The following is a 25009-nucleotide window of genomic DNA, read 5'->3' as shown; positions in this document are numbered from 1 at the left end:
CTCCACCTCCTGGGCTCAAGCAATCCTCCCACTTCAGCTTCCCGAATAGCTGGGACTACAGATGCATGTCACCATGCCTGGCTAATTTTTTTTTTTTTTTGTAGAGATGTGGTTTCACCATGTTGCCCAGGCTGGTCTCAAACTCCTGGGCTCAAGTGATCCACCTGTCTTGGCCTCCCAAAGTGCTGGGATTACAAATGTGAGCCATCAGGTCCTGTCCTCACATTATATTTCTATAGGACAGTGCTGATATAGAGATATAGACCCATTTGACCCATATGGGACACTTGTAGCCCATGACAATAAAATTGTGCCATCACTAAACTGATGAGAACTACACTTGTAGTAATCAGTAGCATATGTATATATGTCCAGTTCATCTAAAAATGGAAGTAAACTATTAAGACACAAATTGAGAAGAAGGTTTATTTTGCATTGCTTGAAATGATATGATCTGTCAGAAGACTATTCCTACATACTCTGACCCTGCCTGAGGCATTAGATGTACATTTTGTATGAATTTCCATATCTGATGCCTTGGAGTGATCTCATGTGTCAAGGGTCAGATAGGAATCAATAAAAACTGAAACAGTTTTATGTTGTTTCTGACAGATTTTCCCCATAGACTGATAGAGGGTATAATAATGATCAATTTGTGGAGTAGTTGTGCTTCAAATCTTATTTGCTATATATATGGATATTGGCCCAAGAAACTCAGGCTTATGGTTTATTTAAGAATGATCTTATTTAATATGTGAAACCTTAGATAATAGAATATTCTCACTAATGAATGTCCTGGTTATTTGAAAGTTTGGTAGAAAACTATTTTGTTTATATTTATTCTAAAATATACTAATCTGATTTGTTACATTAGTGCAAATAATGTAACAAAGGAAATTAAATTTTTGGTAATTGGCAATCTCATATTGTCTGAGAACATTCATTTTTGGCAATAATTCTCACATACAGAATTTGAGATATTGACAAGCAGGCATAGAAAATGGGATTTGGGTGTGTATTAGACTAAGACCAAGGATCTAAAAATTGCTTTTTTTGGAATAAATATGTAATAAGCATTTTACACTTTTTCAAGACATTTCTTAAATGTATCTAGAAACTCTTGCATTTTATGAAACAAGCTTAAGTTAATCAAGGTTTTAATCTAGGCCCTCTTTTTAAATTTAAAGATTATGCCTAAGTAAAGGGGGCAAGGCAATATAAAAAGTTGGGATGGAGCTGAACATTAACTCAAAGCTGGAGCTTTTAAAAATCAAGGTTTCTTTTTTAAATTAAGTTTTTAGTTGGAGGGTTTGGGTCTGGCTTATTTATAGTGTTTCAAATGTGTCGGTGGATGTTCTATGGATATGTGGATATGTGCCTAGAGGCTTTGTCAATAGGTGCAGTTGAATATATTTAGATATATGCTAACTTTCTATTCTAAACCTCCTTGTTTAAAAAAGATGTATCCATATCCATTTGGCTAGGAGAAGGTGACTTTCAATGGGGTTTTAAAAAATGCTTGTATTATAATTAATTTTTGTATAATGGGGAACTGAGTTGGTATAGGTAATTGAAATCTGTAGGCCCTGAATCTTATTTTAGTTATAAATATCTTCTCTTACAAAATATTTATAAGTTCTAATAACATGCAGAAATTTAAAAAATGTATGAGAGTTAATTTGCAGTATTTTCCCGTTTCTTTTCCATTTTTTGCCTGAGGTATTCCAAGCAACCTAGTGTTTTAATCAGTTTTAACTGAAACTTGGCTCCTGCCAAAAGATACCACTGCCCTTGCAGCTTTTTCTAGCGGAGATATCTCATCATTGATGCATTTCGTTCATGGTTGAAACCTCAGCCATTCTCTTGCTCTTATTCTGTTCATATGGATACCATCTCCCATAGGTTTTATTTTAGACATAACAATTTGAATTTTCTCACCTTCTTTCTATCTACCACTATATCTCCATTTGTTCAAATTTCTTTGTTTCTCCCCTGGTCTGTAAAACAGACAGTTAACCTAACTCTCTCACTCTGTTTACCTTCCACCTGTTACAAGAGCTCTTATTCTAAAACACTGACTGATCATGTGAGGAACATACTTATCTTTCTGAAAGCCATTTAGTTCCAAGTTGCTGCAGAATACAATCCAAGTTTTTCAACATATTGTGAGGTTCTTCATAATCTGGAGCAAACCTATCTTTCTTCCCTTGTAGTTTATTGTCTTTTCTTTTCCTTAAAGAAATTCATGATAATTTCAACATTCAGACAATTCAGAGAATGAATAATGTATTTTTGTATGTATTTTTCTATGTTATTGCAAATATTTCTCATCTATACAATGGAAATAATAATAGTATCTTCCTTATTGTCATGTGGCTATAAATGAGCTAATGCATGTAAAGCATTTGGAATGCTCCAGACATACACAATATTCTGCAATTTACTTTTTTCACTTTATATGTTTTGGCTGACTTTCAAAGTCAATGCATTCAGATCAGAGTTATTTATTTTAATAGTCGCATAACATTGCATAGTGTGAATGAATCCTAATTAATTTTTCCTTTTTTGCCCCATTCTCAGCTATTGGACTAGTTAATTTTTAATTTTTTTTGCTGGGCATTTTAGATGGAGTCTCACTCTACCACCCAGGCTGGAGTAGAGTGGCCCAATTTCAGCTCACTGCAACCTCTGCCTCCTGGGTTCAAGCGATTCTCATGCCTCAGCCTCTTGGGTAGCTGGAATTACAGGCACACACCACCATGCCTGGCTAATTTTTGTATTTTGAGTAGAGATGGGATTTTGCCATGTTGGCCAGGCTGGTTCTGAACTCCTGACCTCAAATAATCCACCTGTCCCAGTCTCCCAGTGCTGGGATTACAAGCGCCCACTGCTACCCCTGGCTAATTTTTGGTATTTTTAGTAGAGACAGAATTTCACCATGTTGGATAGGCTGGTCTCGATCTCCTGACTTGCCTCAGCCACCCAAAGTGCTGAGATTACAGGCGTGAGCCAACATGCCAGACCCTTTCTCTTTTATGCTATTAAAGTTCTATAGTGGATATTTTTGTGTCTGTAGTCTTCATATGAATATTTTTATTTCATAGATATCGATCCTGAAAAGTAGAGTCATTGGGTCTAGGAGTATTCATGTTTGAAATTTTATTATATATTGCCATGTTACTTTCCAAGAATGTTGTAGCAATTTACACTTCAATGAATATTCTGTGAGAGTGACTGTTTCTTCACATATTTGCCTCCATTGTTTGTTATCAATGATTTCTTCAAAAATTTGTGCTCATCTGATGGTAGAAAAGTAGGCAGCCACTGTTTTATTTTGCTCTTTGCTAGCCACAGTGAGGTTAATTATATTTTCAAATATTTATTAGCCATTCACATTTCCTTTTCTGTGAATTGCCTATTAATATCCCATTTTTCCATTTTGTTGTGAGATTTTTATTTTATGCATAATATCCATTTATCTGTCACATATATTGAGCCATTGTATAAAACTAAGAAGAATTGCATCCTCTCTAGGAGCCCTGGCTATTCTGTTGGTAGACTTTCTCAACCCAGGGAGGTTGACATAAGCTTAAAAAAAAAAAAAAAAAAAAAAAAAAACCTGATCAGTAGGAGCTCAAGCCATATGCTGTTGGGGCCGTATAAGACACTAATGCTGTGGGTCTCGTATAAGAGGGCTAGAGAGAAAGATGAGTACCAAGCTTTGGAGGCAAGCAGTGTGAGAAATCTAGCTGACTAGTTATTCTCTCTAGCAAAGAGAGAATTCTCTTTGCTAGAGAGAATAACTATTCTAAGTGGCATTATATATCAAAATCCATAATTTTTACTTTTTACTACTCTCTGTGATAAATATTTTTATAGCTAAGTATTTGTACAAACTATTAATTACTTTCTTAAAATAATTCCTCTTAAGGAGAATTTCTAGGTAACAAGTTTGCACACTATGAAAGTTTTTAAATACGTATTGTCAAATTGCCTTCCAGAAAAATTGTACCAATTTACATTTTCACCACCAGCTTATTATAAGCTCTGCATCCTAACCATTGCTGAATATTACTGACTTTTTTTCCAGTTTGATAAAGAAATATTTAATGGTATGGGTGTTTTTTTGCTTTCTTTGATTGCCAATGAGGTGGACATTTTTCATATATGTATTCAACATTTTTATATTTCATTTAACAAATATTTACTGGGAACCTACAATATTCCAGTCACTGTTTTAAGACCCAAAGATAGTGTGGTGGAGCTTTCATTCTAGTGGGGAGACAGACAGTTAGCATATAAATAAATAATATAATGCCAGATGGTGATAAGTCCCATAACTGAGAGGAAAGAGAATGATGATAGGGTGCTATTTTTGACTGAATAATTAGGGAGAGAGTTTCTGAAGAGGTGACATTTGAGCAGAACGATTGAGCCATATGATTGAGGAAAAAACTTTCTAGGCAGAGAGAATTTCAAATGCAACAGTCATAAGGTGCAAGCATACTTATATTTTTAAGGAGGCCTGTGTGGTTGGAACAGGGTGTGTGAGAAAAAGAGGTTAGGAATGAGGTTTGAGAAGTCAAGGACAAATCATGTGTATGAAATTTTGCTAAATGGTGTGGGGTAGGGAATTGAAAATATTTTTTCCTGCCCAGTAATTAAAACATATTTCCTGGGACTATTTATTGAATGATGTTTTCCTTTTTTTTTTTTTTTTTGCCTCTTTCAGATGTCAACTTTATTCCTATATGTATGACTGACTTGTTTCTAGGGCTTCTCTTATATTCATTGATCTCTCTATTCTGGTGCTAGACCAAAATTTTTTGGTATTGTTTTATGATATGCTTTCATAATTGGTAGTATATAGATCCCATTATTACTTCTTGTTTCACAATTTCTTTTTCCTGTAAATTCTTCTAGATCAAATTTAGAACTTTTAGTTGAGTTTTCCCTAAAATACTCCATAGAGATTTTTGTTGGAGTTGTCTTAAACAGATGTATTAATTTAGGGAGTTAAAGATTTTTGTATTGTAACATTTATTTTATAAGAACAAGAAGAAGATTGATAACAAACAATTATTAGGTGTTTTCTGTGCTGTAGGCACTATGGTCACTGCTTGTATTGTAATTTATCTGTATATATTTTTCTCTAATAGATTTTCAGCGCTTTGGAGGAAGAGATGATATTTTATTCATTTTTTTGGTCGATTCTTGGACTTGTATTTTCTCGGTCATAGTAAGAGCTTGGAGAGTGTAGGTTGATAACTGAAGGTTGCAGATTGAAGTAGAAGTAACAGGTATGAATAATTTCTCTTCATTCTAGGTTTCCTGGGTAGTGAAGAGTTGTTAGTGTAACTAGAGTTGAAAGAGGAAAATAAATTAAGAGAATAGCCCTGGATGGATGTTTTAGGAATTTGTTTAGTTGAAATTTAAAAGACCATATTGGACTCACTTCAGTTATTTCTTTGTCTTTTTTTTTTTTTTTTTTTAAATTTTTGTCAAAGCTATCCAGGTACTTTTTTTTTTTTTGAGACAGAATCTTACTCTGTTGCCCAGGCTGGAGTGCACTGGCATGATCTAGCCTCACTGCAACCTCTGCCTCCCGGGCTCAAGCATTTCTCTTGCCTCAGCCTCCCGAGTAGCTGGGACTACAGGCATGCACCACCATGCTTGGCTAATTATTGTATTTTTAGTGGAAACAAGGCTTCACCATGTCAGCCAGGCTCATCTCAAACTCCTGACCTTAGGTGATCCACCGACCTTGGTCTCCCAAAGTGTTGGGATTACAGGCGTGAGCCACCGTGACTGGCCCATGTATATTTTATTTTGTAAATTAATGTCCTAAAGTTCTGATAATTTTTAAAATATCTTTCATTGTTTTCATTCTGCTGTTTTCTGTGTTTTGATTTTAAGAACCTCTATTTTTCAATATTGGAACTGCTAAATGAGTATCCTACTTTTCTTATGATTTCCCTTCTATTTGTCTGTATCTTTGCCTTTTTTTTTCTAAGTATCTGAGATACTTCATGAGCTTTATTTTTTACTTTTTATTTGTTTTTGAGACAGAGTCTCGTTCTGTCACCCAGGCTGGAGTGCAGTGGTGTGATCTTGACTCACTTCAACCTCTGTCTCCCGGGTTCAGTCGATTGTCCTGCCTCACCCTCCCAAGTAGCTGGGACTGCAGGCATGTACCACCACACCTGGCTAATTTTTGTATTTTTGGTAGAGATGGAGTTTCACTATGTTGACCAGGGTTGTCTCGAACCCTGATCCCAGGCATCTGCCCACCTCAGCCTTTCAAAGTGCTAGGATTACAGGCGTGAGCCACCGTGCCTGGCCTTATCAGCTTGATTTTTAATTCTTCTACTGATTTTATCTCTGATTTTCTTTTTTATTTCATTGTTCTTACATTCATTATCTTTTCTGATACTGAGATGGTATTAATGATAACTATTTTTGAAATTTCTTCTCCATGCATAGTCCAAATTTTCTCTAGGTTTCTTTTTTTCTATAGTTTGTTCCTAATTTTTTGTTTTCGCTTCGTTAATAGTAAAGGCTTTCCTCAAGTGATTGGATGTCTTTGGTTATTTGTTCATATTTGAGAGTGGAAGTTTTCAAAAACTCATGGGAAGCTCTGAGTTCATAGTGTTAGGACTTGTTGGTTGTAAGCCTTTCAGTGGTGTGCTGGATTGGCTTGTGTCTGCTTGTGAAATGCAGTTGTTAGCATCTCTTCCTATTACTGAGTTAAGTTGAAGTATTTACATCACAGAAGTTGATGAAGGCTACAAATCAGGGGTCTAGTCCAGAGATCATGCATTTTATCTGTGCCCAAGGATGTCTCCCTTTCTGCTGGGGTGATTGAAGGGCAGCCACTCTGCTGTTCTGAGAATCAAAGGGCAGCCGCTCTGCTGTTCTGAGAATCTAATTGATTTAGATTTTCAACCAATGCTGTAGTATTTAATTCCTTTTTTTTTTCTGAGTATTTAATTCTTTTTATTTCCATTGTATGGATGTATCACAATTTGTCTGTTTACCAGCTAATGGACATTTGGATTGTCTCTGTTTTAGACTATTACCTATAGAGCTGTTATTAATATTAAATGTACAAATCTTTATATGGACATATGGTTTCATTTCTCTTGACTAAATACCTAGAATGGAATGATTGGATTATATGGTATTTGTATGTTATTTGTATGGTATGATTTGATGGTATGTATGGTATTTGTACATAACTTTTTAAGAAACTGCCAAATTGTTTCACTAAGTGGTTGTACTATTTTACGTGCCTATTAGCAGTGTGTGTGTGTGAACTCTGGTTGATCTACATCCTTGTCAATATAGGTTTATGACGTCTTTTTAAACATAACAATTCTGATAGTTATATAGTAGCATCTCATTGTGGTATTTTAAAAAATAAATTATATCGTGTATATTTGTGGTATACACATGTTATGGGATACATATAGATAGCAAAAAAAAAAAGTTTACTACAGTGAAACAAATGAAAATATCCATCTCTCACAGAGTTACCCTTTATTTTTTGTTTTTGTGGCAAGAGCAGCTAAAATCTACTCATGTAGCTGAAATCCCGTATATAGTACAATTTTAGTACCTGTAGTCTTCACGTTGTACTTTAGAACTCTACAGTTGTTCATCCTACATATCTGCTACTTTGTATCCTTTGACATTTATTTCTCCCGTTCTACTCCCCCTACCAATCTTTTGTTCTCTATCTCTGTATATTTGATTTTTTTTTTCAGATTTCATATATTTTCAGGCAATATTTTTCTTTTTGTGTCTGGCTTATTTCACTTAGCATAATGTCTTCGAGGGTCATCCATGTCACAGAAAATGGTTAGATATAATTCTTTTTTAGGGCTGAATAATATTTTGTTGTATATATATATCCCTTAAATTTGGAATCTGGAAGTGTGATGCCTCCAATTTTTTTTTCTTTCTTTTTTTTGTTGGGGGTGGGGTGGTGGCAGGGTCTTGCTCTGTTGCCCAGGCTGGAGTGCAGTGGCATGATTGTGGTTCACTGCAGCCTCGACCTCCCAGGCTGAAGCAGCCCTCCTGCCTCAGCCTCCTGAGTATCTGGGACCACAAGTGTGCACCGCCACAACTGACTAATTTTTTTAATTCTTTATTTTTAGCAGACATGGAGTCTCACTATGTTGCCAAGGCTGGTCTCAAAGTAGTGAGCTTAAGTGAAACTCCCTCCTCAGCCTCCCAGAGTGCTGGGATTATAGGCATGAGCCACTGAGCCTGGCCTACAACTTTGTTTTTCTTTCTCAGAATTGTTTTGGCTATTTGGGGTCTCTTATGGTTTCATATGAATTTCAGAAGTTTTTTTCAATTTCTTAAAGAATGCCTTTGGGATTTTGATAGGGATTGCATTTAACCTATATAAGTAAGTCAGATACTTAAAATTTAACGTCTGCAAACTAGGAGTCATTGTTTTCTCTGCATCCTTCGTTGTCCTCCCTGCAGAAGATTTTGCTCTTTTTTTCATTTCACATCTTAGTTAATATTGTAATTTTTTCTAGTCATGTAAGCCTAAAGTCTGAGTCATCTCTAGACTACTGCTTCCAGTTTCCCACCTTCTTCCAATTGATCCATGTGTTTTATTAATTCTTCTTTTAATTAACTGTCAAATAAGCACATTCTATTCATTTTCATTGAGCCACCTTAGTTTAACGCTGCCACGACCCCTTGTTTGGAATAGCCATTCATCCTCTTTTCAGAGATGCCTGTGTGCTCTCTGGTACCTCGATTATCTTACTACTTTGTAATTATTAGTTTGTGTGTCTATCTTTTCCATTACACTATGTTCTTGTAAAGAAGGACCTTGAGTTATGATTTTGTGCTCCCAGTGCCTAGCTCAATATGTGACATACAATTGGTGTACAGTAAATGTTTTGTGAATGTGTGAACTAGTTTATCATTAGATATTATCTTTGATAGTTTTGATATCACCGTGACCATCCGATAAAGCAATTTTTTTGGTTCTATTTTCGGAAAAGTGTCTTTCAGTGCCTTATTTTCCAAAAGTTAAAAAGAGTTTCCTTAATTGTAGTTATCAAAAAAAAAGACTCTTTTATATAATTACATGTTATCTCCAGAATATATTGCATAGTAAAATCAATGATGACTGCAAAATTGTTAGGATCTTCTCATGGTTTACAGCAGTCCAAATCTTCCATTTTATTTTCAAGTATGAAATATTGATTACATTTTCTTGGTTGCAATAGAACAGCAAAAAGACTTTATATTCTTCCCACAATGCAAAAATATCTTATAACTTATATAAATCACTGCCACCTCAGAAGGAGTGTGTTAACAGGCATGAGGCAGGTCTCATAAATCTTTATTCTTTGGAATGGAATATAATAGCTGAATGTTAGTTGCCTCTAATATTTAAGTAATGATAGAAAGTAATAGGGAATTTTTGGATCCAGACTTCAATGCACGACCATGGACACACATTTGTTAATAATTTCTGAAGATATTAATAGTTGCATTCTCTATTAGTTTCCCTTTATCAAGTAAATGAAGTTGATATTCTGAGGGGAATTCATGGAAAATGGCAATCATTTTCCACATGGCTAAAATTTTTATCTGCAACTTGCTGCTGGCTGTGGGGCTACCAGGCTTCTTTTTGTTTTTCAAGGCAAGATCCTGCTTCACTGTTAACTCTGCGCTTGTGCTTTATTTGCAGCATCTGGCGAGGCCCCAATGTGAACTGCACAGACAGTTCGGGTTACACTGCTTTACACCATGCAGCCTTAAATGGACATAAGTAAGTGCCACTTATTTGGACGGAATCGTGTGTATTTAGTTACATGTGATGAAGTTAATTATGTGTGACGATACCTTTCTCATGTTTCCATGAGTCCAATGGGCTTAGATGAATTTGGAAAGGGACCAGGTGACAATACTGACAAGTCAGACTTGGTAGAAATGTTGCTGAGTATAATTGTGTGCAGAGTGTAAGCTGAAAGAAATGCTGTAAAATACTCAACTGTCACACTGGGAGAATGGAAAAATTGACAGGACCATGCCAGTCATGTGTAGCTTTGGGGAGAGAATGGGATAAAACCACTTGATAACACCCCTCTACCTTTTTTGGTGTCTCCTTGTATTCACCCAACATGGGAGTTTACTAGGAGTGCAATCTTAGCAGACTCCCACTATTCTGAGCCTTAGTCACTTATATGAACCACTTCAAAATCCTTATTTAGCTAAAATGTTTTATCTTTGTCATTCACGATTATCTTTCTAGTTTTAGATTTCGCAACCCTAAATTTTTTTAATGTGTAAAACTATGTTTCAAATAATGTAATACTATACATTATGGAGAGTGAAAGAATGTGTAGTCATAACAACCTCTATTTCCAGTATTTTAGCTAGGTATCCTAATGGTTTAGTGACAGAGTTAAAGTGTGATGAGTCCTCCAAATGATTCATATGTTCTGTCCTCCCCTACAGAAGAAAAATGACCCTATTCCTCTATCTCCCCCTTGTCTCTGTTTTCCCTTTGTGTGAATGACCAAGTTAGTTTTCCCAGATCTGTATCATTTCATTTCATGTTTTTTTTTTTTTTTGAGACAGAGTCTCACTCCGTTGCCCAGGCTGCAGTGCAGTGTCATGATCTTGGCTCACTGCAACCTCCGCCTCCTGGGTTCAAGTGATTCTCCTGCCTCAACCTCCTGAGTAGCTGGGATTACGGGTGCCCATCACCACACCTGGCCAATTTTTGTATTTTTAGTAGATATGGGGTTTTACCGTGTTGGTCAGGCTGGTCTAGAACTCCTGACCTCGTGATCCACCTGCCTTGGCCTCCCAAAGTGACGGTTGTGAGCTACCGTGCTTGGCCCTCACTTTAGTTTTTAGATGTGGTAATTACTGCTTTAAAAATACTAGTTACAATCTGCAGATTCCGTACTATTCCTATCAAATTACTAATGTCACTTTTCACAGAACTAGGAAGAAACTATTCTAAAATTCATTTTGAATTAAAAAAAGAGCTCAAATGCCAAAGCAATCCTAAGCAAAAAGAACAAAGCCAGAGGCATCATGATAGCAGATTTCAAAGTATTCCATAAGGCTACAGTAACTAAAACAGCATGGTAGTGGGATGAAAACAGATACATAGACCAACGAACAGGTTAGAGAACCCAGAAATAAACCGTATTACCTATAGCCATCTGGTCTTCAACAAAATCGATAAAAAATAAGCAATGGAGAAAGGACTCCCTTTTCAATAAATAGTGCTAGGATAACTGGTTAACCATATGCAGAGGAATGGAACTGAACCCTTGCCTTTCACCATATACAAAAATTAACTCAAGGTGGATTAAAGATTTAAAGGTAAGATCTCAAACTTAAGAATCTTAGAGGAAAACCTTGGAAACACCATTCTGGATATAGGACTGGACAAAGATTTCATGATAGAGACTTCAAAAGCAATTGCAACAAAAAAAAAAATTTGAAGCCAGGTGTGGTGGCTCATGCCTGTAATCCCAGCATTTTGGGAAGCCGAAGCAGGCGGATAGCTTGAGGTCAGAAGTTCGAGACCAGCCTTACCATCGTGGCAAAACCCTGTCTCTATTAAAATTACAAAAATTAGCTGGGCTTGGTGGTATGTGCCTGTAGTCCCAGCTACTCGGGAGGCTGAGGCAGGATAATTGCTTGAACCCTGGAGGCAGAGGTTGCAGTGAGCAGAGATCGCACCACTGCACTCCAGCCTGGGCGACAGAGTGAGACTCTGTCTCAAAAATAAATAAATAAATAAATAAATAAATAAATAAGACGAGTAGGACCTAATTTCATTAAACTAAAGAGCTACACAGCAAGAGAAACTATCAACAGAGTAAACAAACTGTAGAATGGGAGAAAATATTCGTAAACTATGCATCTACCAAAGGCTGAATATTCAGGATCTATAAGGAATTTAAAAAATTCAACAAGCAAAAACCAAATAATCCCATTGAAAAGTACTCAGAAGACATGGACACTTCTTACAAGAACATATACAAGTGGCCAACAAGTGTATGAAAAAAATGCTCAACATCACTAATTGCCAGAGAAATGCAAATCAGAACCACAGAGAAACGATTTCACACCAGTCAGAATAGCTATTATTAAAAAGTCAAAAAATGACAACTGTTGGCATCTTTTGTAGAGTAAAGAGAGTGCTTATTTACTGTTGGTGGGAATGTAAAACTTAGTTCAGTCTCTGGAAAGCAGTTTGGAGATTTCTTAAAGAACTTAAAACAGAACTACCATTCAACCCAGCATTCCCATTACAGGGTATAAATCCAAAAGAAAATAAATTGTTCTATCACAAAGACACATGCACCTGCATGCTCATTGCAGCACTTTTCACAATAGCAAAGACATGGAATCAATTGAAGTACCCATCAGTGGTGGATTAGATAAAGAAAATGCAGTACATATGCACCATGGAATACTGTGCAGCCATGAAAAGAATGAAATTGTATCCTTTGCAACAACATGGATGCAGCTGGAAGCTATTATTCTAAGTGAATTAATGGAGGAACAGGAAATCAAATACTACATGTTCTCACTTACAAGTGGGAATGTAACACTGGCTACTTGTGGACATGAAGATGGCAACGATAGAAACTGGAGAGCATTAGAGGGGGTAGGGAGGGTTGAAAAACTATTGGGTACTATCCTCAGTATCAGAGTGGTGGGATAAATTGTATCCCAAACCTCAGCATCATACAATATACCCAGGTATCCCCTGAATCTAAAATAAAAGTTGCACATATCTAAAATAAAAGTTGAAATTATTTTTTAAAAAGTAAATGCTAGTTACTTTTTGTTTTTTCACCTAACATTTCTCTTTTTCTGTGAATGGAGATTCAAGGGTCTTCTTCATACTTAATCTTAGGCTTGGTGGTCATAAAGCTCTTACTGCAAGAAATTTATTTTTTTGGCATTATTGATCACTATGACATTTTCCTCTTAAAATGTATAAATTTAATGCTATCAGTCTGTTTAGAGAATCACCAGAGTTACACAAACTATTATAAACTTTATGTTTCATTATTTAAATTTTTAGTATTGGAATTCCCAAATTATATTTATTTTTATTCAGTTCCTATTCTATATTGTCTTATATCATCTCATTTAGAACTATTTTGCCAGATCTTTTTTTTCTGTTCCTTTATAGAATGGAAAGTATGTCCAGATATCTAAATATTTTAATGGAGGATATTGTTATTTATTCTTTTTTTAGCTGAGTCATCAGGAACAAAGACAAATCAGCCCAAGTAATATAATCCTGATGGCTTCTTGGCTATCTGAATTATGGATTCAGGCCACTATCAAATTTTTTAGTTCCAATTGGGAAGATAAATTCTATTACATCTAATGGGCAGGATGTATCGGGCCTGACCTTTCATTTGAGGCATACTGCTTTTCTTGTTCTTCTCAGATTGGCATTGGTAAGTAAGCACTTCTCAAAATAATATTGTCCCAAAATGGATTAGCATTCATATCCCTCCTGGATTTTCAGTGAAGTATTTAATAAATACTGATTTATACGTGATAGTCTATGAAGTTCTAACTGTTGAGCTATGTTTTTTTCTGTGACCCATGACATAAGTTTTGTTTTTTTTGGCAATTTAGAAAGTGAAGATAATTTAAGCAAATTGAATAGCAATCATTAAGAGTCTCACAAACAGATAACTTGATTAGGTATCTTTTAAGATCCCTTTAATTACAGATAGTCTATGGGAATTATATATCTGTGCTTTTATCTGAAAGGTCTCATTTATCTTTTCTTTTTAATTCTAGTAAGATTTCACTCGGTGTTGCCGGGCGCGGTGGCTCACGCCTGTAATCCCAGCACTTTGGGAGGCCGAGGCGGGCGGATCACAAGGTCAGGAGATCGAGACCACAGTGAAACCCCGTCTCTACTAAAAATACAAAAAATTAGCCGGGCGCGGTGGTGGGCGCCTGTAGTCCCAGCTACTCAGGAGGCTGAGGCAGGAGAATGGCGTGAACCTGGGAGGCGGAGCTTGCAGTGAGCCGAGATCGCGCCACTGCACTCCAGCCTGGGCGACAGCGCGAGACTCCGTCTCAAAAAAAAAAAAAAAAAAAAAAAAAAGATTTCACTCGGTGTCATCCTATAGGCATTGGAAAAAGCAGGAAAATTCTAACCCCATCTCCCCAGCTCTGCTAGTTGTATGATCTTGAACCATTTATGTAACATCTCTAGGCCTCAGTTCAATAGCTTGAATAGATTGGCTCGATGTTCTCCATTGTTCCTTACAATTATAACATTGAATGATACACTGTGTTGGTATTATTTATGGCTCAGTTATGCACTATGATGCTACAGTTCTGAAATTGGGATTTTCATATACAGTATATGTTTCCTGATTTTGCATGTTTAAATTATCTATGAACTTGTGCAATTAGAGATCACTTATTCTACCTGACACCTCTCACCTCCCTCATTTTATAGATGGAGAAACAATGCCCATTTAGATAAGTGACTTAATGGCCACGTAGATATTAAAGTGGGGTTGTGTCTAGAGCTTAAGTGTTCTGGTTCTGAGTCTATGCTTTTACCAGTTCTCTGCATTATCTCCCCTTTGTTGTTAAACTCTCCCTGGCTCTTCTCTGTCACATTATATATTTCTGGCCTGCCTCCCATAATCATTTGTCGTATGTTTACATGGAATGCTAATTTTAATATTGGTTTAAAAGATATTTGAAGGAGAAAATAGTGTCACAGAATGTATCTCAGAACCAGAGAAGAAGGGTGTTTCTTTTATTTGCGTTCTCACTTAGCAGAGGTAAGTGACAATGATTATATTGTATTCTTCCCAAGCAAGCCTTAGCAGTCTGCACAGAAACACATCATTTCCACGTTTGTTGCTATTGTTGTATCCATCTGCTATAGACTGTTTCCATAAACATGATTGGTAGGCTAAAGTTCATAGAATCATAGAGCCAGCATAATGTTTCAGGGTCATATAGTTTATTCTTTTGCTTTGAGCCCAAACTGTCCCCCTACCCCCAACATATAATCTAAAGCCTTCATACTGAAAATTAAACCAGTTTTTCTGATTTTGTACATTTTCATTGGGAGCCATTGTTTATCAATGCTAGTTAATCCACAAACGAAGCAGCATTTTGTACCTGAAATGCATTATTTCATATTGAGCAATTAATCTTCAATTAGTCAGATCAGAACACAATGGAAAATGCACACTACTGGTGATTTCCTGGGTTATTTGTAATTACAGATTAGAAAATTATTACCATCAAATAATAGGAAAAAAAACATGGTTAATAGAACAAAATTTACTGCAAGTATTATAAATTATTTCCATAGATAGGGTAGAGACCTATTTCTTTGTATCTCTTTCTCTTTTTAAAATATGGAGGAGTCATCATCACATGTATTTCTAGTACAAATTCAAATCCCTTAATTCTATTCTGAAAAGCAATTGGCTGGCCAGACTACCTGCCTGCCTGCCTGCCTTCCTTCCCTGCCTCCCACGTCTTCTCATCCCTGTTTCCCTGTTCTCCTCTTCTTTCCCTAGTTCTCTCCTTCCTTTTTTCCTTTACTTTTCCTTTTTTTCTGACTTTTCTCCTCTCTTCATCCTTTATTTTTAGTAACAATCGTATCCCTGTGAGATTATACTAAACCTGTATATTCATATTTTAATTCAGTTTTTCTTCTCTACCTAACAGATAGTCCTTTATTTATTTTCTTAAGTTTAATGTTATTAAACTATACTTGGTATATTGTGATACTTGTATGCTGTTTTGAAAAATATCAGCAAATCGTTATTGTATCTCTGAAATATATATATTGTTTTATATACACATAAAGTGTTTTCTATTCTTCTACCTTTTAAAGTATTTAATGCATGCTAGACCTCATTATCTGTAATCCAAATTGTGTATCAGATTGGATCTAGAATCCATATAATAAGCTATCTGTATTTTTGATTTGATCTTTCTTAGGTTTTCTAATAAAAGAGGCATACCTCCTCTAAAAATTGTATAATCTGGTCTCTGAAGTTGCTCTTTGAATAACTAGAAGCATCTTTAGTCAGCTTGATTTTTTTCCTGGATAAGGATACAGACTAGTTAAAATTTGCCTTTATTCACTCTGTAATCTAGAAATCTATGAGAGTGAATTCAATATGTAAAGAAACTTCAGTTAGAAAATGGGACGTATTGTCCTGAAATCTTTTGACCATCTTGAACACATCTGCAACTTGATTCCCATTAGAGAGAAGTAAAAGTGTCAAGAAAATCTGAAATCAAAAGGACCTTATTAAATCTGAGAGTTTCATTAGTTGTTAATTCTGCATCCATATGTAGATGATTTGCATTTATTTTGAAATTCTTTGGACTCAATCAACAAGCAAAAGAGGATGGTATGAAATAAACTTCTTTGGTTGTGATTTAATTACAGGGAATCTTGCTGTTGAGGCAAAGAAATTTGAAGGTTGACTCTTCCCAACTTATTTAATTTTGCTCAGAGCATATGCTGAGCTTACTGAAATACATTTTTTATTAATCAGATGTGTATTTATATCTTTCAGAAAATGGGTGTGAATTAAATGTACTAGCAAAAATCAGTGCTTCTAGAATTCCTGTTTTTACCTGAACTTACATGTATTAGCTTAAAGCTGCAAACTATTGCAGTTATTTACATTGGATGTTATTAAATTTAATTTGATGTTTTACTTTGTTCCTGGGAAATGGAAAGTATTATTCCATTTCCATTTCCATTTTCTAAAATATTTTTTTCTATGTTCTTGTCAATCACAATTACTTTAGGATTTTAGAGTATCTGTTATTTGTCAAATGCTGGATATCAGAAAATGCTACTTTACATTTAATACATAGGGATTATTTTGCTGCTTGCTATTCTACAGATATTGATTAGCAACATAACAATATTTCTTTTTTTTCACAGTCCCAATGAATATATATTTTTTTAATTTTAATTTTTCAGTAAGTTATGGGGGTCCAGGTAGTATTTGGTTACATTAGTAAATTTACTTGCACATGCATGTTTATAGCAGCAAAATTCACAACTGCAAAATCGTGGAACCAACCCAAATGCTCATCAATCAATGAGTGAATATTTCATGCCAGGTAACCAAGCACAGACCATGTGTTCATTTGTGGATTCCTTAGAATAAGCTATAAGGCTCAACCTAAATAATAATTTTAAAAAGTACTCTGTAGAAGCTTTTAAGCTTGATGTAATCCCATTTGTCTATTTTTGCATTAGTTGCCTATGTTTTTGAGGTTTTACCCAAAAATTATTTGTCCAGACCAATGTCCTGAGGTGTTTTCCCAATATTTTCATCTCCTAGTTTCATAGTTTTAGGTCTTAGATGTAAATCTTTAATCCGTTTTCATTGAATTTTTGTGTTTGTTGAGACACAGAGATCTAGTTTCATTCTGCTGAATATGGTTATCCAGTTTTCCCAGCTTCAACAACCGACAGAATGGGGAAAAATTATTTGAAAACTATCTATCCAGCAACAGATTAATAGCCAGAATGTATAAGGAACTAAAAAACTCAATAGCAAAAAACCAAATAATTTCATTAAAAATAGGCAAAGGATTATAGACATTTCTCAAAAGAAGACTTACAGATGACCAACAGGCATATGAAAAAATGCTCAACCTCACTAATCATTGGGGAAATGCAAATTAAAATCACAGTATCATCTCACCTCAGTTAAAATGGTTTTTACTGAAAATACAAATATAATAGCTACTGGCAAGGATGCAGAGAAAGGGGAATGCAGGTACACTGTTGATGGGAATGAAGTTAGTACAATGACAATGGAAGACAAGTATGGAGGTTCCTTAAAAAACTAAAAATAGAATTACTATATGATTTCACAATGTCCCTGCTGGGTACATCTCCAAAAAAAAAAAAAAAAAAAAAAATCAGGGTATAAAAGCGATATCTGCATTCCCCAGTTTATTGCAGCACTGTTCCCAATAGCTAAGATGTGGAATCAGCCTGCTTATTAACGAGTGAATGGATAAAGTAAATATGGCACATATACACAATAGAATATTATTCAACTGTACAAAAGAATGAAATCCTGTCACTTGCAGCAACATGGATGGACGTGAGATCATTATGTTAAGTGAAATGAGGCAGGCACAGGAAGACAAACATCACATGTTCTCACTCATGTGTGGGAGCTGAAAAAAGGAGATCTCATGGAAGTAGAAAGGTAATTGGTGTTTATAGGAGGCTTTGAAGGGAAGGGGGTTGGGGGAGAAGAGATTTGATTAAAATAAAAAAATATAGTTAGAAGGAATAATATCTAGTGTTTGATAGTAGACTGATTAAAGTTAACAATATTGTATAGTTCAAAATAGCTAGAAGAGAGAAATTGTGATGTTCCCAACACAAAGAAAAGATAAACGTTTGAGGCAATGGATACCCCAGTTATCCTGATTTAGTCATTATACATTGTATGCATATATCAAAATACTACATGCATCCCCCAAATATATACAACTATTATGCATCAATAAAAAATACTAAGTTGGTACTACACTATATTAACTACTCTTCTAATTTAGATATTATATCTGAAATTTAAATTGTTCTTAATGAGCCTGGATGAAAGTGGCCTATTTAGTTCATATTACTTTTGATACGTATGGATATATCATAAGAATGATTAATCATAATTTGTTGATTAATACTTTATTCTACTTATAACTCAGTAAAACTGACAGTTGATCAGAGATACAACTTTATGTTTCACAAATATGTTTTAACACTAGAAATCTGAGCTCAGCCAATTCGTTAGCTGATATCTTTGAATAAGATGTAGAGCTCAATTTAAACAAAAATTTGAAAATAAATTTAAATTTTAAAATAAGCACATTTAAACAAAAACAAAAATGAATAAATGGGACCTAATTAAACCAAAAAGCTGCACAGCAAAAGAAATAATCAGCAGAGTAAACAGACAACCCACAGAGTGGGAGAAAATATTTGCAAATTAGCGCTAGTATCCAGAATCTACAAAGAACTGAAACAAATAAGCAAGAAGAAAACAAATAATCCCATCAAAAAGTAGGCAAAGGGGCTGAATAGACATTTCTCAAAAGAAGATATGCAGACAGCCAACAAACATATGAAACAGTGCTCAACATCACTAATCATCAGGGAAATGAAAATTAAAACCACAATGAGCTACCACCTTATTCCTACAAGAATGGCCATAATTAAAAAGTAAAAAAAAAAAAAAAAAAAGAAGTTGGTGGGAACTTTTACACTGCTGGTGGGACTGTAAATTAGCACAACCGCTATAGAAAACAGTATGGAGATTCCTTAAAGAAGTAAAAGCAGATCTATCATTAGATCCATCAGTCCCACTACTGGGTATCTACCCAAAGGAAAAGAAGTCATTATATGAAAAAGACACATGCACGCATGTGTATAGCAGGACAATTTGCATTTGCAAAGATATGGAACCAACCTAAGTGCCAATGAGTGGATAAATAAAATGTGGTATATATACACTATGGAACACTACTCAGCCATAAAAATAAGGAAATAATGTCTTTTGTGGCAACTTGGATGGAACTGGAAGCCATTATTCTAAGTGAAGTAACTAGGGAATGGAAAACCAAATACCATACGTTCTTACTTATAGGTGGGAGCTAAGCTATGTGGATGCCAAAACATACAGAGTAATATAATGGACTGTGGGGACTGGTGGAGGGAGGTTTGGAGGAGAATGAAGGATAAAACACAACATGCTGGAAACAGTGTACACTACTCAGATGATGAGTGCACTAAAATCTCAGAATTTACCACTAAAGTCTTAACCATCCATGGAACCAAAAACTACCTGTGTCCTAAAAACTATTGAAATAAAAATAAAAATAAGCACATTTAACAAAATATTTATTTATTAAAATAAATACATTATTCAAAACTTAAAAATAATGTGTAGTTAGGATCTTAGTGTTTTCCAAAGGCAATTTTATAAACATACAGATTATTCTTTTCTGATTTAGATATTAGATGGTGGTAATACTAGAAGATACAAATGATTACTAAGTCAGTTTTCAAAATAGACATTTTTTCACTGTTGTCATAAATCTTCCTGATAAATAAAGAAGAGTGAATATATATCACATATATTATTAGAAAATGTCAATAAAATTTGAGCCAAAGAACAAATGAAATTCTAAGTGATTGGAACAAGAGTAAAAGGAAATAGAATTGATTATCCCATCAATCTTTCTTTTTCTGTTTACCCCTTGAAAGGAAACGCTTTATAGGAGAAGAAGTTTCAGAATATATTTTTTATTTCCTTACATATTAAGAAATGAAATTGCTCTCTTCTCACAGTTGTCTTTGACAGTAACTTGGAGAAGTCTGTTTTGTAGTAGGCTAAATTCTACGTTTTAGATCCCAGTATTTAATTTGACTAACTTCTTTTGGTATTATTTTCCCTTTTAAATGCTGAAATATTTTATTTAAAAAGGAATCACTGGAATTGTTTAACATTGCGACAATCTGCCTTGAGAACAACTTTTGATTGTATACATAATTTTACAATTATATCTATCTCTCATTTGATTCACACCATAACTCTTTGAAACTGGCACCAAGATGTAATCTCTAAATTCTATTTTCACAATATCTGAAAGAGAGACAGAGGTTACTTAATTTCCTCAAGGTAACTAAGTTTGTAAATAGTAGAGAGTTGGGACTTCAGATCTTTTCTTACCTGCTTTTGTTATTCAGAGGTATTGAATTCTCATTACCTCATTGAAGTTATGTATTTATTTATGTCAGAATGGAAGACCCTATATAACAACCCTTGCTTGGCAGGGAAATGGGGAGAAGCATGTGAACTGGATAACCTTTAAGTTTCCTTCTGATTTTCTGATTCTCTTTTTCAAAGGTGACTTGCTATAAGCATTTCATTTCACTTTTAAAGTATTTTGTTTTTACTTGGAACAAGTGCTAATATTGGTATAGTGCTTTACTATTTATTGAGTGAATTCTTTTTTATCTTATTTAATGCTATTACCAGTTTTGAGTAGACATTATTATTATAGTATCTCCTAAAGAAGAGAAAAATAAAATGAGAGTAAGTACAGTCATGTGTTGCTTAATGACAGGGATACTTTGTGAGAAATGTCTCATTATGCGATTTCATCATTGTGTGAACATCATAGAGTGCACTTACACTAACCTAAATGGTGTAGCCTGTAGCACACCTAGGCTACATGGTATGACCCATTGCTCCCGAGTTACATGCCTGCACAGCATGTTACTGTACTGAATACTGTGGGCAATTGTAACACAATAGATATATAAAGTGTTTATGTATCTAAATATATCAAAACATAGAAAAGGTACAGTAAAAATGAGGTATGATAATCTTTTTGTACAACCATTATATATGCAGGTGGTCTGTTGTTGATCAAATTATCATTATGTGGTGTGTGATTATCATTTCTCCAGGATCACAGCCTAAGGTAGATTGCGTAGCTGGGACACAAATCCAAGTCTTCTAAATTCAGATCTTGTAAAATAATGCTGGTTTTTCAAAGAGAAATGTTAAAGTCTATTTCTTAATTTCTCAGAAATTATATCATCAGACAATTTAGGACTCCTTGGAACTTTCTAAATATTTCTACAACATATTCTTGTATTTTCTTTTCCATCATGATTTCCTACATTTAGCAACTAAGTCAAATGTTGTGACTTTAGGACACATTCTGTACAGCATGTTTTACCATTTACCATAATTTTGTGTTATGTCATACCTGCTTTTCTTGTGAGCTATCAAAATTCTAACCTTGCTTCTATTCAAATTTCCTCCAAATTTTTTCATTTGTATTTGCATCTAGAGTCTGATTTTATGAAATATTTAAATGTAAATCTTTCTGTTATGTTCACTCTCCACATTAGTGATTTGTTGTATATAAGAAACAACTTTATTATATATTGTAATTATATATATATATTTACATGTGTCTGACTAGCATTTCATTTAGTGAGTTAATAGAATTTGCTTCTTAAATGCATCCAAATGAAAATACAGTTTTGTTTAGAATTACTGCTTTTGATTGTTGATACATATTTTGATATAATGTATGCTAACAATTATTAATTAATTCTAAGGTTGAGTAATGCAGTTCAGAATTTTTACTTTGAAAAGCTGGTGGGGATTAAGTTCACAATTTTTTAGGTAGAATATATTGATTATGTGTTGAAATTGCATTAATGGTGGAACTTGTCTTTTAAATGAGTTTCCCTTTTGAAATTTTTTTATGCTTGAAGAAGAAAGATGAAGGAATACAGAAGTAGGAACAAGACATACTCAAAGTGTGTTGTGTGCCATCACTGAGAAGTTATTAAATTTTTTAAAATTATTTTTTAACCCTGGGCTAGTACTACAGTTAGCTTGTCAGGGTCCCTTACATACTGCACTTTCTTTCTCTTTTACATGCCCCTTAAATCTCTTATTCCAATTCTCTGTAGGAATGATGTGTAGATTTTATAAATGTCTCCTTGGTGTTATAACTTTTTTTTGGTAAACCTAGGAGTATGTTTGTAACTTCAACTTTTCCTTCAAGCTAAGTATCAGATGTGGGCTATCTGGAAAGACCTCTTAAAAAAAAATGGGAGTTGGTATCCTCTTCATTTTACTTAACTCATCTAATTAATGAAATAAGTTAAATTTTGCCTATATGAATTCTATTAAGTAGTTTAATTGGTTAGTCAATACACGTGCTCTCTCTCTCTCTCTCTCTCTCTCTCTCTCTCTCTCTCTCTCTCTCTCTCTCTCTGTGTGTGTGTGTGTGTGTGTGTGTGTGTGTGAGGCATGGGATGATGGCTTTCCAGGTAAGTAAAATAGCCAAATGTTGAGTATACAAAAACGTTGAAACCCAATTTTATGTCTTAGTACCTTCAGTGATTACTCTGAATTCCCAACCAGCATCTAGTATTGTTTTAAAATTATCTATTTAATGCAATTTGTCTTGCTCAGCCTATTTTTTGTTGTTGTTGTTTCCTTCTTAGGGACATAGTTCTCAAACTACTTCAGTATGAGGCATCAACAAATGTAGCAGACAATAAAGGATATTTTCCTATTCACCTGGCTGCCTGGAAAGGAGATGTGGAAATTGTGAAGATTCTTATTCATCATGGACCATCACATTCCAGGGTCAATGAACAGGTGCACTTGCCAAATGTTTGCTCATGATGTAATTTTTCTAGTTTTACAAAGGCAAAGCAATATTGAAAATGTGATTAATTTTATCTTTACCCTGCTCAAAGGCCTTTCCATTGCTGAATTTCCTAAAAGGAGAAATTTGAAAAATTCTTTGGTGTTTGGATATGATGTGCAGGGACTAAGTTGGGCATTTGTAAAGATACTTTGTTAATGGGAAAATCCTACATAAAGGAAGTAGTTGTAATATTTTTGCCTGTCTTATATAATCAGCCATTTTATAGCCATTGAATATTTAAAGATAGAACAGAATTCATGTTTGTACTGAGAATTAGAATGTTAATACAAATTTCAATGCTAAAACAATGATATGCCTATCATTTGCATAATGCTTTACCATTTACTTAGCACTTTCACAGTTAAGTACTCTGGTGAATCAAAATGTGAAATATAGTATATAAAGTTGCTTGTCACATAGTAAGTTAAAATTTTTTGATATGTATATACACACACAAACACATAGGCCCAGAATAAGTTGAATAAAACACAGCAGCAGTATGATTCTGACAATGTATTTGTAAGTATACAATATGTATATTACACATAATGGACATATTTTAAAAAGAATACCGTTGTTAGTATTCTAAACAGATAAGACCACAGATTCCAGATAGTAAAATATGGTCCCCTAATACAGTATGATAACAAACATCTTGAGCTCTGCATGCCCCCTACTGTTCCCATTTTGTAAAACTATATTTGAAAACCAGCAGGCAGTCCAACAATTGAATTACAATCACGGCATTAAGCTGCAGTTTGGCAGTTGTCCAATATCAATGCAAGTAGGTAACTTTAGGGCAAACATATCTAATAAAGCACAATTAGCATATTGTTCAAAGGGATGCAGACTTTGCCGGACTTTGAAATTCAGACTGAAGAATAAAAAGTAACAATCGCTGTAAACAGCAAAGGGAAGAAAAATACATATTTTTTCAATGAAAATATATATGCAGTTGTTGAAAGGATTAATCAGGAAAACATTTTGTTAATTGGAAAAGTATCTTATTAAAACTTATCACAATAAAAATTTCCATGTTTACAGGTTACAAAAATGCAGAATTTTTAATAAGAATGCACCCAGTCTTTAAAACATGACAGATATGGCTATCTTTATCATCATACCATGCTAAAAGGAAATTTCTGACAATGCTCTTCTCTTCCTCAGAAAACCAAAAGTTAGATCATTTATGAGATGAGCCATCTGGTGGTTATTCTTAAAATTGTCTGAATACCGCAAAGCAAACCTGAAATAATACAATGGAAAATCAATCCAAGGTTAAACAAGAAGATGTTAGTTTTTACAAACAAGATGATTTTAAATAACATGAAAATAAGAAATAGCATATAGTATTCATTTACATTTGAAAGTGAAAAGTTATTGTATGTTTTAAAGAGAAATGCTTACTTGTTTTTGGTAATGTTGAACAGATCAATTAAATTACAAAAAGTGTCTTTTTAAGGAGACTGTATTCAAAGTTCTTTGTCCACCTCTATTGCTTTGTGTTGTGGTTTCTATTGGCAACAAGTTGAAACTTTCTTATGATTTTTAATACCATAATTTCAGTATTTTTTTCTTTGAGATATATATATATATATACTCTTTTAATACCGACCATAGTTTTCCCATTCTATGCCATTTCTCCTAAAATTTTTGATGTGGGATTTTTATTTTTATAGATAACTTTAATTTTAGC

The 25009-nt window shown here is 34.4% G+C and overlaps 1 protein-coding gene across 7 annotated transcripts in view; it reads left to right on the top strand.

The window, feature by feature from the left end:
• The window catches only part of ANKS1B (ankyrin repeat and sterile alpha motif domain containing 1B), a 1261968-nt gene that overhangs the window by 158199 nt on the left and 1078760 nt on the right, over window positions 1-25009 (top strand). For 6 of the 7 annotated variants that reach the window (XM_025401058.1, XM_025401057.1, XM_025401056.1 and 3 more), the window contains exons 2-3: window positions 9725-9805; window positions 23105-23261. The exons of the other annotated variant lie outside the window; for it this stretch is intronic. In XM_025401058.1, coding sequence (XP_025256843.1) covers window positions 9725-9805; window positions 23105-23261 — 238 coding nt within the window. The remainder of the gene's footprint in view (window positions 1-9724; window positions 9806-23104; window positions 23262-25009) is intronic. 7 annotated transcript variants of the gene reach the window in all.

The sequence above is a fragment of the Theropithecus gelada genome, chromosome 11 (assembly GCF_003255815.1).
Source record: "Theropithecus gelada isolate Dixy chromosome 11, Tgel_1.0, whole genome shotgun sequence".
In the NCBI taxonomy this organism is placed as follows: Eukaryota; Metazoa; Chordata; class Mammalia; order Primates; family Cercopithecidae; genus Theropithecus; species Theropithecus gelada.
This window is presented reverse-complemented; position numbering and strand designations above follow the sequence as displayed.